The following is a 19774-nucleotide window of genomic DNA, read 5'->3' as shown; positions in this document are numbered from 1 at the left end:
TTGTGCTTTGCAGAATTTCTTTGGCCCTGAGTTTGTGAAAATGACGATTGAACCATTCATCTCCTTGGATCTGCCAAAGTCTATCTTGGTAAGAAAGGGACTACTAAGCAGTTGGTGGCAGGGAAAATATATTTAACCAACAAAGGCACCTTAACCATGAGGCTGAACCTTGGGATATTTTATTTCATCAAACGCAGACAAAGAAAGGGAAGAATGATGATACAAGGAGGAAAGTAAATGTGATGCTTCTAAGTGGACAGAAGCTGGAGCTGACCTGTGACACCAAAACAATTTGCAAAGATGTCTTTGATATGGTTGTTGCCCATATTGGCTTAGTGGAGCATCATTTATTTGGACTGGCTACTTTAAGAGGTAAGAATAAATATTTTCTGGAGCAATAGGTATGAGAGCTAACTACAGGATGTTGGGAATAATTGGAGGCTGCCTGGCGCATACAGAGGTGTCACTTTGAGTTACACGCTCTTGTATGAGGCAAAATACATTCCTCAGGGAAGAAAATGTTTACTCAATAAAAGCCTACATTTGTCTGAGTAACAGCATCTCAGCTGGTTCTTTTTGGTTTCTGAGTGTTCTTCACTATTGCTTGTTGCCTTCATGCATGTTGCTGTCTAGTGCCCCACAGAAGATGTGAGCTGGGTTTAATTTGTATGTTCTTACAGCCTTTTGGGGGCAGCCCACAGGCATGCTGGGGCAAATGGTAGGGCCTTTTGTACAGAGTAAGATGCCTTCAAACTAGATAAATTTGTTTCTGAACTGTTCATTTTCTGCTGTTAGAACAGACCAGATGTTGGACTTTACTTTCCCCAAAGGGGAGAAGATCACTTTGGCAGCACTAACGTATTGAGACCCACGTTTCCTGTTTTTGTGTCTAGCAGGATATCACAGAACTGTAGCACTCAGAGTTCTGGCATGAGTCAGAAAACCTGAGCAGCCTGAGAGCCTTCTTCATCTGTACTTGGCTCCCAGTGCCTTTTGCAATTCAACCATGAAAATGTTTATAGAAGTGCAAATTGGACATAAATAGTAAGGGAGGGAGGGAGTGACAGATTAGGAATTCCTGTGGGTTAAGAAATTTGAAGGATACCATGGTGCCTGATTCATAGCCATCATGGAAGATGGTTTTTCTTTTTCTGCTCTCATATTTTTTTGTTAACTAAAAAAATATTTCTCCTGCTGTTACTCAGTGATCCCTTGGATCCTTGATAGACTGTGCTTACAATCCATTGTTGGGACAGTGAGGTTTTGTGATGGCTGAACCGAATTCCAGAATTGGAAATTCTGTCCTGACCCTCCAGCTGGAAAAATGACTTTGTTCTGTTTTTACCCATGTCCTTTTCTTTAACGTTCATGGCAGACAATGAATTTTTCTTCGTTGATCCTGACATAAAGCTGAGTAAAGTAGCTCCAGAAGGATGGAAAGAAGAGTCGAAGAAAAAGAACAAACCCCCTGTCAACTTCACTCTGTTTTTTCGCATCAAGTTTTTTGTGGATGATGTCAGTCTTATACAGTGAGTGTATGAACATCTTTTTAACCTCTTAAGCTCTGAACTTATGGACATAAATTGAATATTTATTGAGGATTCCAAATTCCCTAAAAATAAGAATACCAAAGATGATTTTTTGTGTCTTTCCTTTTTTTTTTTTTTTTTTTTTTTTTACCTTCTAGGCACACTCTCACTTGTCACCAGTATTACCTGCAGCTGCGGAAGGACATCCTGGAAGACAGGATGCACTGTGATGATGAGACAGCTTTATTGTTAGCATCCCTTGCTCTTCAAGCTGAGTATGGAGATTACCAGGCAGAGGTACATCATAAGTTTCATCTCTGTGAAATGATTTTTTTTGCTGCTTAATAAAAAAATGGACTGTGAGCTACTGTGCATCCTTCGCAGTTCCATCCTGGACAGGAAAGTCAGCCAATTGGTAACTGTAGTTTTGAAGTAGTCTAGCAGAGCTTAGACATGGGACTGCTGCGGAACCTAGTTCAAGATCCAATTGTTGAACCTTCCTTATTTAGTGGAGAAGGATTCAGGCTTGAATAGGCCTTCAAAATACAAGTGAAATTAAACTCTGGGTCAGCACTGGGATGCATAATCTCTCCCCTTGCTCTGTCTAAGTTTACAGATCTGTAGTTCTTTTTAAAATTAAGTCTTTATGTTTCAGGCATATCCATGTAGTCCATTGCATATGGAGACGCTGTTACAAAAATGTTTTGTATTGTAGGTGCATGGCATGTCATATTTCAGACTAGAACACTATGTCCCAGCTAGAGTGCTGGAGAAACTGGATACATCCTACATCAAGGAAGAGTTGCCAAAGTTGCATAGCACTTATGCAGGTGCTTCTGAAAAAGAGATAGAATTAGAATTCTTGAAGGTAAGTGATAGTGGTTTGTTTCCTTCATCAGACTTTATAATTCCTTTTGAGAAGATGAGTGCATGGACTTCAAGTAAAATAGAGGAAAACAGCTGGAAAGGAAGGAAGGTGAAAACGTATTCTTAAAAGGTTGATTGTTACAAGTGAAAAGAAATCATGATTGATGAGAGAGAAGTCCTTTCACTTTTTTTTTTTTCCATTGTCAGTATTGCTCTTGCTTTATCTCAAATGCAGTAGTTAAAGGCAACTACTGATCCTCATGTTTATGCTGAAGGAAGCTCTGATTATGAGGCAGCACATCCTGCATTTCCTTCATACTTGGTTTTTCTTCATCTTTGTGTGGAGGATGGGGAAAAGAATTTAAATAAGGAAAAGTTTTATTACAGCTCATACCCTTTGTGCTGCTTGAGATACTTGGTTTGAAGCAAGCCAGAAACATTACTGAGCAGACTTCCTTGTGCAGATAGCCTGAAAAATGATGGGAAGACTGCATATAATCACAGGTATACTTAGTTTATTCTAAAAGAGGCAACTGAGAAATGTCATTATGGGTTTTCTGCTGTTGCTCATGAGATAGTGATCAGATACTGCCTTGACTCAATGCATGAAAATGAACTTAGCAGGTAAGAGTTTGCAATTAAGCCACTGGATAACTATGACACCTGCATTTTCTTGGTCACTTTGAGACCACAATGGCAGAGGTGATCTCAGCTGTTGCTCATTTGGCAGAAATGTTCCTGTAATTGCTAAAAATTATGCTAAGCAGGAGCAGGGAACTTGATCCTAATTGAATCTAGGCTGACCAGTGGTGGGTAGAGAGAGAGCAGTTGGATTTCCTTGGCTGATACATTACCACAGTCCCTTCAGCAACGAATGAAGAGACTGAATGAATGAATGAATGACTAGGGCAGCAGAGTGAGCAGAGTTACTTCTTTTGACTGTCTTTGCTAACATCACAAAATGGAAGTGGAGATCTCATTCTGCATCAAAGGAATGTATTCACATACCAAATTCATCTGACTAGTTACAATTCATTTTTAGCAATTAGTTTGTGGAAAGTTCAATTTACCCAGAGGTTTTTATTGTTTGTACTTCAGTTGTGAGTTTTTAGATGAATCCTTGGTTTATGTGCTATAGCATTGCTGTTACAGAGCCCAGATACTACTGAGTCTTAAAGCCATCTAGAACAGTTTGTATTCAATGTCTTTGCTATTGTAACATCTGCGCACCGTGTATAGTCAATCGAAGAGGAAGCTTCTTTCCAAAATTCATCTCTGTTTTTAGTACTTGCGATATCCTTCACTTCAGACCCTTAGAATTGTTATTGCATTGATCTGTACAGCTGTGTCAGAGGCTCACAGAGTATGGTGTTCACCTTCATCACGTGTTACCGGAGAAGAGATCGCAGACAGGCATCCTGCTGGGGGTGTGCTCCAGAGGAGTCGTTATCTTTGAGGTTCACAATGGTGCCCGCACTCCTGTGCTGCGCTTCCCATGGAGAGAGACAAAAAAAATTTCCTTCAGTGTAAGTTGGTCTCTTACCCTGTACCTGTGTGTGTCCCTTTCTGCGTTTCTATCTCCAGATCCTGTTTCTTTGTGTTCATTATTTCTGCAAATTATGTTGCACTACTACAGCATAATCTGTGACGATGTCTTGTATGGCTGAGCCATGAAAACAGTACTTCTAGCTCCCATAACTTACTGGAATGCTGTGCCCATTTCTTCTGTGCTAAGGTTATCAGTAGTAAACTGATTAAATAATAATGAAGTGCCATCTCAGCTTGCTCAGAAGTAGCTTTAAAATGCTTCTGTGTTAAGCTCAAATTACTTTCAGGCCCTATGCATGTCTTCAGTCAATGCATTTTCTTCAGGAAAATTTGAATGCAGTCATTGTGCACAAGCAGATTAAAAGTTCTTCGTAGGGTAGAAGTCGTCACCATCTTAAACTTTTTTTTTCCCCCCCATCATGTAGAAGAAGAAAATAACATTGCAGAACACATCAGATGGTATCAAGCATTCCTTTCAGACTGACAACAGTAAAACCTGTCAGTACCTTTTGCATCTCTGCTCTTCCCAGCATAAGTTCCAGCTGCAGATGAGGACCAGGCAGAGCAACCAGGACACTCAGGACATCGGTAAGAACTGTGCTGTCACGTTGGTTTTTAATAACAATCTTTATGTGCTTTTATAAGAGGAGAAAAGCTGGACTTGAGCTTTGATAATTCCACTGCATGCTACACAGGTAGCTCTGCATTTGCAGGGATTGTACTCCAGAGCTTTTATTATGAGAACAAGAGGAAGAGTTGGCAATTGCACAGAGCCGGCAGCCAGGAACAACTCTTAAGTAAAAGAAATCTAAAAATAATTCATTAATAGTGCCTTCTCATTTGATTAATGGCTTTTGGTACATTTAAGAAAAAATAATTAGAGGTAGTTCTTTAATATGATGTTAAGAGTTTGTCCAGTGTGAAATGTGTTGAGTTGCTTATGTGAGGTTACAGATAAAGTAATATAAACACAATAGAGCAAATAAAGCAGGAAGCATTGTAATGGTGCTGTGTGTGTAAGCAGTGAGTGTGGCTGTCTTTATGCTACTTCCTTTTTGGTGGACCTTGCTAAGGAGCAACACTAATGACTTCTCTGCCAGTTTTCTTCAGATAGGAATTGCCACCTGGTTTGTGTGTATAAAAATAGCAGTGTTCTTTTAGGAATAAATAAATAAATAAATAAAAATCTGCAGAATAGAATCATTTAAAAGCAAAAAAAGTTAACAACAATCCAACAGCCCCTGTTCTAATTAATTTCTGTCCTGCTTGGAGCAGGGTTCACTTGGCTGGTGGCTGGCTGGCCTTCACTGCAGACCTGAAAGTGATCTTTGGGTCAGTCTGCCTTCTCACTCTCTCTTTGTTCCATATTTGTATCTGTCTGCATTCCAGTTGCTGTTAATCCGGGTTTTCGCTAGCATAGCTGGGATGGAGTCTGATCCCAAAGCAGTGGAGACTGTGATTTCTAATTTAGGGAAAAAAAAAAAAATCACATTGCAGCCATGCAGCCAAATCACTATCACAGAATCACAGAATTGAAGGGGTTGGAAGGGGCCTCCAGAGATCATCGAGTCCAACCCCCCTGCCAAAGCAGGTTCCCTACACAGGTAGGCATCCAGGTGGCTCTTGAATATCTCCAGAGAAGGAGATGCCATAACCTCCCTGGGCAGCCTGTTCCAGTGCTCCGTCACCCTCACTGTAAAGAAGTTCTTAAGCTCATTTGTGTGGAACTTCCTATGTTCCAGTTTCTGGCCATTTCCCCTTGTCCTGTCTCCACACACTGCTGAAAAGAGCCTGGCCTCGCCACTTCGCTCCCCACACCTCAGATATTTATAGACCTGGATCAGGTCTCCTCTCAGCCTTCTTTTCTCAAGGCTAAACAGACTCAGTTCACTTAGCCTTTCTTCATAGGGGAGATGCTCCAGGACCTTCACTATTTTTGTGGCCCTCCTCTGGACTCTTTCCAAGAGATCCCTGACTTTTTTGTACTGGGGGGCCCAGAACTGGATGCAGTACTCCAGATGAGGCCTTACCAGGGTGGAGAAGAGGGGGAGGATCACCTCCCTCCCTATGATCTTAGCTGAATAGAGAAATTATTCTGAGAAACGGAAGAAGACCCAGCGTGCATGGGAGTGACTTGCCATGGAACATTACAACAGAGAATGGAGACATGGGAAAGAGCACTTCATAGTCCCAGTGCTGCACAGTGTTTTCAGTTATCTGGGGGGAAAAAATCGTCATTATAACACATGTAAATCTAATAAAAAGTGTTAAGACTGGGAAAATAAAAGGAAAATGCCAATTCGGTAACATTCTGTCTGCATAAATAAAAAGAGAAGAGGCACAGAGCTCAGGAAAAGTGGAATTTATGATTTTGTGGTACACAAGAAAGGGCTTTTGCTATAACTTGAGGGATAATAGTTTCTTTTATTCACTTCTATCACACAGTGACCAGAACCAGACACTGAGTTTTAGGAATGAACTTTGAATACCTGAAAGGGTATTTAGAAAACCGCAAAGCACTGAGATTTAAGTCAGTTTTATTAAGGAAGTCTCCTGAGCACATGAGGATTCTCAGTTGGGGGTTGGCAGAAAGTATTCACCTGAAATCCATAGGAAAATTGTGGCTTGTGTTGGCAGGGATTAATAGCAACATCAGGAAAAGAGCCCTTAAAATATTTCATTAAAGTGCTTTTCCACAGGATGTGAGCCCAGCCATAGGCAGAAAATTGAGATTTGTGATGTCTGCTCCAGCAAAACCATTCTTACATAGCTCACTAGGTCTGTCTATGGTCATGACTGGGGCAGCTCTTTGATGTGGATATAGAAGTGGCAGTTGTGCACTAATTCACATTTTAAAATTACAAAAATTGTCTTCCACCACTACATGTTCCTTGTCTGCATGCTTAGTATGGATTGAATATGGATCAGTGGGCAGTCAGGTAGTCAAAATTCTGGTCAGCACTTTGCATTCTGTTCTTTGCAGCAGATGTGATATGCCTCTTCCTAAGGCCCTGCAGTTTAACAGAGAGTGTGAATGCTAATAAAGGGGATATTTTCCTGTTTAGCGTTGTTGCACTTAAGCACAGCAGATGGATAGGGCAGCGTACTGTCCAAGTTTTGTGTCTTTAGTGAACTAAATGGACCTGATGATGATGTGTACTTCTTAGCACTGTTGCTAAAGCAAAAAAATAACCTTGTTGCATGCCTTGTATAGGGAGATCACGCTGGCTCTGTTGTATAACTTGAAACTGTTCCTTGTTCTAAAAATTTCACAGAGCGAGCTTCCTTTAGGAGCCTGAACATCCATGCGGAGTCGGTGAAAGGCTTTGGCATGGGGCGGGCCATCAGCACGGGCAGCCTGGCCAGCAGCACCCTCAACCGCCTTGCCGTGCGCCCTCTATCTGTGCAAGCAGAGATCCTGAAGCGACTGTCCTGCTCCGAGCTCTCGCTCTTCCAACCACCCTCTGGCTCTTCAAAGGACAAGAATGAAAAGACTTCGTGGGAGGAAAGACCCAGGGTTATTAGCAAATCGTTCCATGATCTGAGTCAGAGCCATATCTCAGTTTACCCCCCGAAGAAGAATATTATCACAGCTTTGGACTCTTCCTCACAGAAAATAGAGGACTTAATGGGAAGAGTCTTTCAGCGAATGCCAAAATTTGATAGTGGATCAGCAGCGGGACCATTAAAACTGAACAAGTAAGAGTCTCTCTGAGCACCCTGAAATTCCTTTGTGTACATTTGATGTACATTTTGCATCAATTTTAATTTATTATTCATACCATTATTTTATTACATTGATCCCTCCCTTCCCTTTCCCAATTTCCTTTTCCCTCTGTCTGATTTCCCTTCTCTCCTTCTCCCCTTTAAGTTCAAAATCTCATGCAGGTTTAAGTAGAAGTCCTGAAAGAAAGAAAAATGAATCGGACTCATCATCCATGGAAGATACCGGGCAAGCCTATGTAGTAGGTCAGCACACAAAAATACTGTTACTGTATTTACTAACAAATTACAGTTGCTTCATATGTAGTGCTTTGATATTCATATAAACTGATGGTAGCTTTTTGACTTGAAAAAGGGATGAGGGCAAAGTTAATGCAGGCAAATTGCCTATTATTCCAGGTCAGTTGTAGCAAAGAAGAAAAATAAAATACTCCTATGGACAAAGTATCCAACTGTTCTAATACCACAGGTGTTCAAAGTACTGCACACAAGTAAGTCCTAGTAGCAGTAAAAAAGTATGTTCACAAAAACAAAACAAAAAAAACCCAATGTTTTTGAGCAGAAAAAGTGCTCCAAAGCAGCTGAATACAGTTATTTCTCACACTGGGATGTGGTATGTTAATTTTTTATATCTCTGTCATCAATTTTTGGTTGCAGGAGGCTTTCTGTTACAATAATAAAAGCTAGGATGATGGAAGTGTTCACAACATTAGCTTGCTTTTCATGTGTTTAATAAGATAACTGTGATTATTTATGTAGCTTTACAACAAGTGGGAGATGGGTAAGCACTCAGGCAGTAACATACAAACACTACAACTACCTACACTGCACTGAAATCAAGACAGAATGGGGAACTGAGGCTTTTCTGCATTATGAGCAGAAACTACTGAAGAGGGACATAAGGCATGTAGTTTCTGTAGTGACTGAAACCATTCTTGTTACTGCCTAAACTTGCTTGTTACTGTATAAAAACTTGCAAGGCTGCGGTTCTGATCTTTGTAAAGTTAGGCATATCCATCAAATAGAACTACAAAATTTAGTCTTTGTCTTAGGCTTTTTCTTAAAGCCTTACTGATTTCTTCTGAAGTTTAGAGTGGCTGAGAAGGCCATCGCTCTGTCCTTTCTTTAGTTCTTTGCCTTTGCATGAGCTTACACCTATCTGAACTTTGAAATGTGACCAAAGCACATTAACGGTTGGAATTTGCTCAACCATAGCTACATTGGTGTTTGCTCATTGTAGAAATAAATACTCTGCTATTGTGATGGGCTCATGCATGTTCTGTGTAAAGCCTAATGTGTCTTCATAGCTTTCTTGGGGAAAAAAATCATATTAATGTCCAATACTTGCATTCATGTTGCAGGTGTTAGCATGAGTAGCTCTGGAAATCTTCCATCATCAACACCATTAAAAGAGAGCAGTAAGTTGATAAATAACAATGCATCCATTCCATTGGTTAAGTTGGTAACTTTTAATTTATACTTGTTGAGAGCTTCACTGGCACTTTTTCTGTTCTTTGGCTATGTTTACATCAGACCTCTGCCAATCAGTTGAATGGGATTTTTGTCTAAATCTATCTCAAATACTGGTTTGGGGGTTGCTTCTGGAGAGAGATTTTTACATCTGTTATATAAAATATAACATACATAAATATAAAATACATGCTGATTTTTACAGCTACGGAAAGTATCTAGTTTGACTCGTTAAAGGTGCTGTTACCTGCAACAAACTTTGCTCTTCAAAGCTCCTCTCCCATGTTTGTGAGGCTGATGGTTCTGCATGGCCCCACATGACCATGTGCTGACTTTTGGAGTAGGGAGGGGTGGGGATAGAAGCTGTTTTCTGGTTGGGGCTCTCTGCTGTGTTCTCTTGCTCCAGTTTTTTTTGCCTGTTACTGAAGTGTAGAGTTCAGTAATGTTCTGTTGTTGAGGAAGTGCCTGTACCACTTCAGCAGAACTGGGCTAGGCACTCCAGTCCAAGCAGTTCCATCTTCTCTGGGTAGATCATTCATGAGTTCAGACTGACAGTATGCTGGCAATTTAAACAAGATGGGTCATAGTACATATTTCTAACATTAATTGTTTCAATTAAAGATTGTAAATAGAATTCACTCAGTAACCTTTTAGTAGCTTAGAACCATAGAATGGCTTGGGTTGGAAAGGACAATCAGGCTGCCAAGGGCCCCATCCAACTGGGTCATGAGTACCTCCAGGGAGGGTGGGCATCCACAGCTTCTCTGGGCAACCTTCTCTTTGCAGCTGGACCCACTATATTAGAGAGGATTTTCAGGCTATCAGAGGAGTGATCTGTTCTATGGAATAGAACTCAAAGACAAACCTGAAAGGATGTCAGTGTGCATGTGTTCATCTGGTGTCTGACTTAAGAAATGTTGGCTTTTCAGGTGAGTCTCTGCAAACAACACAGAACAGAGTTTCTTCACCAGAAAGAGAGATCACTTTGGTGAACCTGAAAAAGGATGAAAAAATGGGCTTGGGTATGTGACATTAGCATGGTTGAATTGTTTTGGATGTTTCTGGAAGCTGAAAATAATATAAGGATTTTGTGTTCTGTATTTAAGTGTATTTATTGTAGGACTGAGGAAAATAGTCATGGGCTGTATTTTAAAGACATTTAAGCTGCAGAAGCCTGGACTTCCTTGGTTACTCCTGCTGCTGACTTGAGTGGTGTTGGGCAAATCCATTTCTCAGTTTCTTTGTATTACATGTGGGCTGACATTTCTGCTTACTGTGAAATAATCTTAAAAAATGGCATTGAGGGATTATCTTTGTGTTCAAATAAAAGGATTGTGTCATGTGGACACCTCACAGTTGTGATGACTTAGAGGTTTTCAAGAAGTAAAGCTTATAAAGCTATTATAAATGAACTGTGTACTTCTATATTCTCATCATATAGCTGAACTGAACTTCAATTATGAGGTTTAGTGAGCCCAGAATCTCAGATATTTGGATTCCATTCCTTGTTTTTTTACTGTTGTTTTTCATAAACCCCCATCATTTTCCCCTGTAATCTGGTATCCCATAGAGTTTAGGGGAGTTCTTTGGAGCATCTCTGTTCTGTCACAGAGTACTGTAATGTAAATTTGAAGGGAGAAGGAGTCCTGGAGATCATATTTAGTATTGACACTGCATAGTAACTTAAGAGCTGACCAAGAACAAGAGCAATTTGTAGGGATTGTCCCTTCTGCCTTTTCTGCTGTTACTTTGGTCTTTTTGTTAGAGCAGAGAAAGCCTGACATCTTGGATGTTCATTTTTCTTGACCATGGACATCTTTCCCAGATTTACCTTGTAGAATTGGTAGAAATAGATATTATTTTATATATATATATTTTTTTTAATTTTACATTTAATAGAATGTCAAAAATTTTTTGTCTGCTTTGAAATACCAACTTGTGCTGGACCAACTTAGGCTCTGCTCACTGACATTTGCATCCTTTGGGCCTTTTTCAATAGGCTTTCAGATAGTTGGTGGAGAGAAGACGGGGAAACTTGATCTGGGAATTTTCATTCACTCAGTTACTCCTGGAGGCCCAGCTGATGTGGAAGGAACTCTGAAACCAGGTGAATGGTGTGAAAAGGGAAAGGTATACATGACAGAAAAGACCAAAAGTGGATGTTGGATTGTGTCTAAACAAGCGCTTTTGTGCAGGACACCGACTGATATCTGTGAACAGCACAAGTTTGGAGGGCGTCAGCCACCACACAGCATTAGAAATTATAGAGAATGCACCTGAGGATGTAACACTTGTTATCTCTCAGCCCAAGGAAAAGCCATCCAAAGGTATGGAGAGAGGTATTTCTTGGTATCAGACCACTGATCTGAGCAGCTGACTTGGCCATACATCACTTCTGTGCACCCCGGTTAATATGTGCTTACAGTTGTGTTAGAGACTGACAGCGGAAGCATTAAACTTTACACTTGGATCATTTGGGGTAATTTCAGTGAGGGCACACTGGTTGCACCTTATATAGAAAGCATTCTGTATGGTATAGAATGGTATAACCTCACGTGGCCCTAAACTGAGAAATTTGTGTAACACTGTAGACAGGATGTCACCAGTCCCTGCTGACTGTCTTCTCTTCTGGCTTTCAGCATCGTGTAGCACCTCACATCTCACTAATGGGACCAGGACCTATGCAAGAAGACCATCATCAGTGCAGGACAATGAGGCAGAGTCCTCTTCAGAGGAACCTAGCAGGTCCCGTGCTCATCAGAGGGCTGTAGCAGGCAGTGTGTCTGCCTTGTCAGGGGGCAGGCGGGATGGGAGTGTGAGCTCCCAGGACTCCAGGACTGAGAGTGCCAGCCTGTCCCAAAGCCAGACGGCTGGTTGCTTTGGCAGACGTGCCAGTGGCAGAGCCCAGCAGGATCCACAGAAGTACAGTGACTCCCAATCTGGGGTTTTGAAAACTAATGAGAAGAGAAGGTTGTCATCGGACAGTACTCGAGCCAAAATGAAAAGGTCGGGAGCTGTGGAGTCCGTGGAGTATTCTGACCGAGGAGATTCTGACATGGATGAAGCAACTTACTCCAGCAGTCAGGAGCAGCAGGTTGCTCAAAAGGCACAGTTTATTTCATGTCAAAGTTTCCCACTGGTGTAATAGTGGCAGTGAAATATCTGTCTGTTGGTGTGAATGAGGTGAAAGGGGCATGAGGGGAATGGCAGACTAACCCACAGTTTGTCCTCTTAATGCCAAATGCTGATAGCATGTTTCTACCAGGTTGGTGATTTCATTCAAAATAAGTGAAGAAATTCACTCCTGGAATTTCAAAGCATTTTCCAGCTTCACCGCGTCATGTCATGGGCATGTCTTACTCAAAGCAGATTCTGCTTTGGAATGAATATGTAATGCTCTTGTACATTCTGTAACGTCCATTCATTAAGTTTTGTCTCATGTGATCATAGTCTGATTACATTCCTAAAGAGATAAGAAAAGTAGTTCTGATGTAACTGAAATGAGAGCCTGGAGTAGCAACTGAACCTGTATCTTTTGACATTGATCTAATCAATGGAAAAAAAAACCTTGTCTAATGAAACTTCATTATTGTCTTATGAAGCTCTGAAATGAGCCATGCCCTGAGCAAAGACATTCTTCATTTTGCTGAAGTTACACAGCGGAAAGTACTATAAATTCATCCCTAACCTGTAATGACCGCTGTGTTGAGCTGATGAAGAGAGTTGCCTTAATTTATGCTAATTAATGCAACAGAACCTAGGCTGCTCTAATGGTGAAGCTCTAGTTATATTTTCTGTGTTCCATGACGTTAAAGACTCAACTACTGAAGGCCAAATGTGTTTCTGCACTAATGCTGTTTGATTGCAGCTGTGGAAGAGTTAAAGCACTGTGTCTCATGTGCTATACATAGTGGTACTTTCCCAGTGTGGAAACTTTTTGGCTGCAGCTGATTCAGAAACACATCCCTTAGGATCTGTTCTAACAACAAATCTCTTTTTTCTTCTTTTTTTCTTTTTTTCTTTTTTTCTTTTTTTCTTTTTTTTTGTTGTTGTTGTTGTTGTTGTTTTAATTAAAGGAATCTTCAGCAAATACAGCCGACAAAATGAATTCTAAAAAGGTTTCTGCAGAACTTCTTAAACCTGGAGATATCTTTGAGGTTGAACTAGCCAAAAAAGATAACGGCTTGGGAATAAGTGTCACGGTACTGTTTGACAAGGTTTTCAGATGTTTTCTCTTTTTCTCTACTCCCATAACCCATTAAATTACTAAATTCCAAGGAAGCAAAATATTTTCTGGAGTTACAGCAGAGCATGTAGTTTTACTGACTTACAATTTATCTTATCAAAGCTGAAAAATAGTGTTGTAAATTCTTCATGCCATCTTCCCTTCAGGTAACCTTCATTTGATGATTTACAGTGAAACCCCAAAGTCAAAATAGAATCTTATTGCAGCAGCTGTTTTGCAAGTACAAACTGAAAGATGGGCTTTGTCCTTTGCTCCCCAGTAACGTGGCAAGTCTGCAAGGGGGAGAAATTAGAGCTCTCCTACTGGGCATCACGTGCAGAAAAGGGGTTGTGTTACCTCAGAGTATTTGCACTCCATGCACATGTACTGTGTTGTGTTCTCCCTCTGCTGGTTAAAAGGCAGAAAGCAAAAAACTACCGAGATGCAACTTAGACCTGTCTGGCAGTGCCTCCTTGCAAGGTTACTGCCCACAGGAGACAAAAACGTACTTTTAATGGGTGAATTTCTCATCAGGTTATAAAATTTTGATGGTGATTCGCACTTAGGGGCTGCCACACCTCGCAGTGGCACCAGAGATGAAGAAAGTTAATCATAACTGATACGTACGTGTCTTTCGCTGCTCTGTTTTTGTGTTCAGAAATGCATCTGAGTATTTTAATATTCCAGAATTATCTCTGGCTGATAGATCAGCAGATTATGCAATAATTTGAGAATGGAAAAGTAGCATAAATTATAACAATAGAGAGCAGCTATTAACTGTAGATCAAATCTGTTGGGTTTTAGTGGCTGCTTATATCTAAACCAAGTCATTCTTCTCCCAAGTGTGGCAGTGTGGATAGGCATATGGGTGGAGTTGGGATTTGTAACCCCTGAAGTCACATTGCTCTGTCAAGTTCTCAGTGACTGGAGGCACAAAGGGTAAGCAGGACGTGGTTACTGAACAGCAGCAAGCCTGCAAGGCCTGGGGTTTTGCAGAAGCCATCACAAAATGCCAACAATGCATTGATTGCCCTTGGAGGAATTACCAAGTAGTGCCTTCACTGCACTTTCCTTTTTCAGCCTCCATGCTGAGCCTTGCACTGCCATCCTGCATAGTGGAGAAAAGAAGGACACAACCAGCTTTGTGCTTTAATCTTTCAGATGTAGCATCACATGCTTTCGGAGTGAACATTAACATTTTGTTGGTCTCCTTCCTCCCTCCCGTTTGTGGAACAATTCTGACAGTGTAGCATTGGCTGTCTGAGAGCCTGGAATGCAAAGGCCCACAGAAAATAGCGCCATTTGAGCTTGAGCAGATTTTTTCAGTGTACACCTTCAAAATTCTATGACCTGAGAGAAAAGAAGCACTCCTCAGTTTGTGTTACATCAGAGGGTGAACTGGAGTAGGGCACTGCATGGGATGCATCTTTGGCTGTTGCTGCTGGATGTGCTCACACAGTTCTTGGAGCTTTGTGTGCATGCAAGCGTGTTAACTCCAGCACAGCAGACATGCTTTGCTGCACGATACCTCTTTGATTGGAGTGCATTTGCATTGTGATGCATTGTGTTTGTACAGTCTTCCACCCTGGCCTCACTCGTAACAAACTGCATGACTGTGGACCATGCTTTGTAAAATGTTTTTGTTTGATGTGCCAGTAGTCAAAGTGCTTCCTTGAGTGCAGCTATCCTTGTAGTGTGTTGAATTGAATTACAAAATGTTCTAGCTGTAAAAAGACTGACATATCCTATTTTTGCTCTCCTTTTAGGGTGGTGTAAACACAAGTATAAAGCATGGTGGTATTTATGTGAAAGCAGTTATTCCAAAAGGAGCAGCTGAAGAAGATGGCAAAATAGAAAAAGGTATTTGGGGTCATTCCATCAGGGATTCTGAATGTGAGAAATGGTCAGAGAGCTGCCCAGGGTAGGCGTGAGGGTACACAGTGGCTTGGAAGCTGGGAAATCTGTTTAACAAAAGCACAATCTGAGAAGGCATCAAGAGGAAGAACGCCTTTCCTGAGGTCAAGTGTTTATGGTTTTAATTTTGTCTCAGGTGATGTGTCAGGTAATTCTGTTAATGTGAGGACAGAGGAGAGAGCAGCAGCAGAACCAAAAGAAAACTGCAGAGATGTGGAGGGGAAAGTATGAAACCATATTATTATCCATAATGCAGCCTGTTTTTGTGGAGAACACTTCTCTGTGTCAGCCTTGGGGAGGGAGAGCTTTTGTGTTATTTGTAGCCCTTTCACTTAGTGCATAGGGTAACTTCATACATAAAATCATTGTAATGGCTGTGGCTTTTCTTGTTTTTGAGCCAAGCTTCAGTCCTTACTAAAGAGATAACTTTACAGATTGAAATTGGTTTTTGATATAGATGTAAGAACTTTGTGGCAGATCCATCATTCCAGTAGTTAATGCTGGCTTTGATGTGGGATTGTCCCAGGTTGGTTTAGTTGTAAAGTTCTCCTCTTCGCTCAGAAAAGTAAGAGAAGATTAGGTACTAGGAAACATTTCTTCTCAGGAAGAGTGGTGAGGCACTGGACAAGGTTATCCAGGGAGGTGGTAGAGTCACCATCCCTAGAGTGTTCAAGAACTGTGAAGATATGGCATTGGAGAGCTGTGGTCAGTAGATGTGGTAGGGATGGTTGAGGTTGGACTAGATAATCTTAATGGTGTTTTCCAACTTCGACGATTCTGTGATTTGATTATTTACTTCAGTCACTGCCTTTATTAGCTGAGAGTTTATGGTTTCTGTGTTTTATTTACATTGTGCTTCATTTTTTCTCAAGTGATGGATTACTTATTTCTAGGTGACCGTGTGCTTTCTGTCAATGGGGTTAGTTTGGAAGGTGCTACTCATAAACAAGCTGTGGAAATGCTGAGAAACACTGGGCAGGTCAGTAGCTAAAGATCCTGACAAACTAGACTGTGCCATCTCCATGATCACTGCCAGTTAACCAGAGGATATTTCATCTTTTCAGGTGGTGCATCTGCTGTTGGAAAAAGGACAGATTTCAGTGGCAAAGGCTCATGCTCCAGTAACACCACAGTGCACACCACCAAATCTGGTGGGGCCATGTGAGCCTCAGGAGACAGCAGCAACAAGAGCTACGAACACCAAAGACTACAGCTTTGTCACTGCAGGTCTGGCCATGTAGGAAAACACTGGAAGAGTCCTTGAGTTTTATATAATTGTTTTTCTGTATCTCCTGTGAAATAGAAAGACGGGAGTCAGAACTGATTAGGAATCCATACCAAACCCCTGCACATCATGCAATTTTTGTGTTTCTGTGCCATTACAATTTGTTCTGAAGGTTTCCTTTCATATCTTGTTAACACAGTTCAGTGCCTGTGAACTGTTCGCTCTCTCACTGTTCCTTTCTTGTTCCTAATTTTGCCAGCAGGCCAGGGCTGTAGGATTGTTGAGATAGAAGGGTGCTGCTAATTCTGGTGCTGCTAAGATAAATGTAGCAGGGGTTAAATCCTCATATAAAAGTGAGAATTCCTGTTTTATATAACTGCTGCTCCTGTCTAGATGGGAACAGACATCCTGCCTGCCAGGAGCTACAGTTGCTGCTCTTACAGGTGTCTGTTCAGTGGCCAGAACAGGCACATCAGTCAGTTGTGATGACAGTCTCCTTAACGGGCTTCTGGAGAACTGAACTTTGAGGACACCTCCATGTGCTGTGTGGTGTGGAGTTAGGAAAGCAAGCTAAAAAACATCATGGCTGAAGGCAGAGTGCACTCCACTTGCTTTAATGGCCAGTGTGCTGTAGGAAATAATGTGCTACCACTTCTCTTACAGAGAACACATTTGAGGTAAAGCTGATGAAGAACAGCTCAGGTCTTGGGTTCAGCTTCTGCCGTGAGGATAATCCTACTCCAGAGCAGCTGGACTCAACCATTGTGAGGGTGAAGAAGCTCTTCCCTGGGCAGCCCGCTGCAGAGAGTGGGCAGATAGACATTGGGGATGTCATTCTCAAAGTGAATGGGGCATCGCTCAAGGGTTTATCCCAGCAGGTTAGTAATTTTTCTGTCTGTCTTCATGGTGTAAGTCGTGCTGTGGTAGTCCTGCACATCTTGGTGGCTCTGTCTAACACTGAACCCAAATATGGCTGTAGGAAGTCATCTCTGCCCTGAGGGGAACATCCCCAGAAGTCTCTCTTCTTCTTTGTCGGCCGCCACCTGGTATACTGCCGGACATCGACCCTGCTTTGTTGGTAAGGCCTGTGGCATAAGATTCTTCTTCTTTAATTGCTGTTTGAGGGTTCACTTGGGGGAGGGTTATTAATTAAATGCAAGATAGAGATGGAAAGATGGGGGAGTTGTGCTCACAGACGGTTGGCTCCTGTGATAAATTCCTCAGGAGTGTACTGAGAAGTTCAGAGACATGGAAAGAACAAGGGCCTTTTTGTTGGTATTTTGTTGGGGGTTTTGTCTTTGTTGGCTTCTTTAATTTTTGTACTTCAGGATTTTTAGCCGGGTTTATTACGATGTTTCTGAGGCGGGTGTTGCTTTGTAGCGCATAGATTTGAAGTTGATCTCAAATAGAAACTGTAACATGTGTGAAATATATTCTATGAAACAGCAATTTGTCTGCTTCTGGTGTACTGCAGTCTTTGCAACCGCACAACTGGAGTTTAATCCATTTAAATGTCCTTGCTTTCTGTAGACCCCCATCACTTCACCTCTACAAGTATTTCCAGATGTCAATAGAGAAGTTTCTGGTCCACCAAATGAAGAACAGGGTGACAGCTCAGATGAAAATGAAACTGCTGATTTGAGCAAGAGAAGGCTGAAGTCTCCCTCAAGGAGAGACAGCTACAGTGACAGTAGCAGGAGTGGCGATGAGGAGACAATGGACTCACTGGCACAGCTGGGTCAGAGCTGGAATTCTGCCCTCTGCCAGCCTCCGGATGAAGCTGTGACACAGGCACACAGCCAGCACGAGGCACGTGGTGCTCTTCGCACCATCTTGTATTCTGCCCATGAGACTCCTAGCAGGTCAGAGCTTGAGGACAGGTGAGCAGCTCATAATGATTCCTGTCATGCACTCATGGGAATGCTTCTTTTGTTTTGCTTGCTAGATCTGTATAAAATCAGTATTAGTTTGCGTATTAATTTACTGTTGACAGCCATGCTGTATTAGCTGATCCTCCTTGTCTATCTCCAGCACTCCGCTGTTGGATTTGACATCGATCCCACCCTGTAGAACCATTCCTGAAGTTACCACATCTGTTTTAATGAACAGCTGTTATGCTGCTTCTGCTTCTGAGCTGCCTCCACGCCTGGAAAGAATGGCCTCACTACTCAGCCAGCTGGAAAAAAGTGCTGAAGAATATGAACCGGTAATTTCCTGCTTCTGTCTTTCTGAGGTTTAAGTGTAACCTCTGCTGTGGCAGCTGGAAGTTTTTGTAGCCATAGTTTGGAGAGTGACTGAATAGAGGATAGGCATATTAATTTACAAACGTGATGATTGTAGGTTATACACGCAGTGAACTGGAGATGTCTTATAAATGGCACTTACACTCTGAACTGTGCTCATACAGTTGTCTGCAGTTGTTTTCTCTCTGAGGTTTTCAAGGATTGATAATATTTCCCTCTGTGAGCATCCTGTGTGCACAGGCAGATTTGCACACATATTTTGTGTATCGCTTTAGCCTAGAAGCTTGGTGTTAAACATTTCCCTAGCTCTAGGCAATTTCTCAAGCCAGACGTATATGCCAGTTACCTTGCTGTGTAGTTGGTTAGAGATCATGGGATAAATCAGGCCAGAGGGGTCCTCAGGAAACTCTGTTCTTTGCTGCTTTAATCAACATTTTGTGCTCTATTGTGAAATGTAGCATAGTTTTGAGACTTCTGTGATAGTTTCTTGCCACTCTGAAAAAATTTGTGCAGAGTATCAGAAGGAGCTTGTGCTTCCATAACCTCACGTAATTGATTCACAAATAAAAAAGAATGTGACAATTGAGCCTTGGTATGTTTCAGTTGTGGAAGCGTCCTAGGTTACACAGCTGTTCATGCCCATACTCCCTTTTGAGAACTAACATACTGTCTCCTTTTTAGTCTCTTCTTCAGAATTTATCTACAGACCTTCATGGCATTGTGTGAGTGTCTGTGCAAATGAAACAGATATGTGTCTTTGAAATGACAGTTCATGCAAATAAAAATAGAGAAGGTATATGTATGCATGCAGTTCCATGGAAAGACATAGTTTTGTCTTGTTGTAGGAAAATCTATTCTTCACTTACTTCACTTGACTAGATCCTGCTGTGCTGTCTTCCTCTGAGAGCCTTTTTATGTATGATAGCTAGTTCAGAATAAAGCAAGGTGCCAGTTTTGATGTGAGCCTTCACAGCACTGTTTAGATCATTAGGCCTTTGGTCCAAGGTCAGCTTCAGGCAAAAGAGCATCC

The 19774-nt window shown here is 41.6% G+C and overlaps 1 protein-coding gene across 18 annotated transcripts in view; it reads left to right on the top strand.

Annotated features, from left to right (window-relative positions):
- PTPN13 (protein tyrosine phosphatase non-receptor type 13) overlaps nt 1-19774 on the top strand; it is a 95487-nt gene that overhangs the window by 63392 nt on the left and 12321 nt on the right. For 7 of the 18 annotated variants that reach the window (XM_085546709.1, XM_085546710.1, XM_015861658.2 and 4 more), the window contains 22 exons: nt 14-88; nt 198-372; nt 1376-1529; nt 1688-1826; nt 2245-2397; nt 3740-3922; nt 4370-4532; nt 7220-7643; nt 7816-7913; nt 9029-9085; nt 10067-10159; nt 11137-11244; nt 11333-11464; nt 11777-12243; nt 13214-13354; nt 15129-15222; nt 16170-16255; nt 16341-16503; nt 17165-17379; nt 17481-17579; nt 18032-18381; nt 18533-18707. In XM_085546709.1, coding sequence (XP_085402835.1) covers nt 14-88; nt 198-372; nt 1376-1529; nt 1688-1826; nt 2245-2397; nt 3740-3922; nt 4370-4532; nt 7220-7643; nt 7816-7913; nt 9029-9085; nt 10067-10159; nt 11137-11244; nt 11333-11464; nt 11777-12243; nt 13214-13354; nt 15129-15222; nt 16170-16255; nt 16341-16503; nt 17165-17379; nt 17481-17579; nt 18032-18381; nt 18533-18707 — 3744 coding nt within the window. Of the gene's footprint in view, nt 1-13; nt 89-197; nt 373-1375; nt 1530-1687; nt 1827-2244; nt 2398-3739; nt 3923-4369; nt 4533-7219; nt 7644-7815; nt 7914-9028; nt 9086-10066; nt 10160-11136; nt 11245-11332; nt 11465-11776; nt 12244-13213; nt 13355-13529; nt 13675-15128; nt 15223-16169; nt 16256-16340; nt 16504-17164; nt 17380-17480; nt 17580-18031; nt 18382-18532; nt 18708-19774 lie in introns of those variants that run through there. The other 11 variants (XM_085546705.1, XM_015861657.3, XM_085546716.1 and 8 more) reach the window with 7 other exon arrangements.

Source organism: Coturnix japonica, chromosome 4 (assembly GCF_054131305.1).
Source record: "Coturnix japonica strain WE chromosome 4, WE-NBRP24, whole genome shotgun sequence".
NCBI classification, from domain to species: Eukaryota; Metazoa; Chordata; class Aves; order Galliformes; family Phasianidae; genus Coturnix; species Coturnix japonica.
This window is presented reverse-complemented; position numbering and strand designations above follow the sequence as displayed.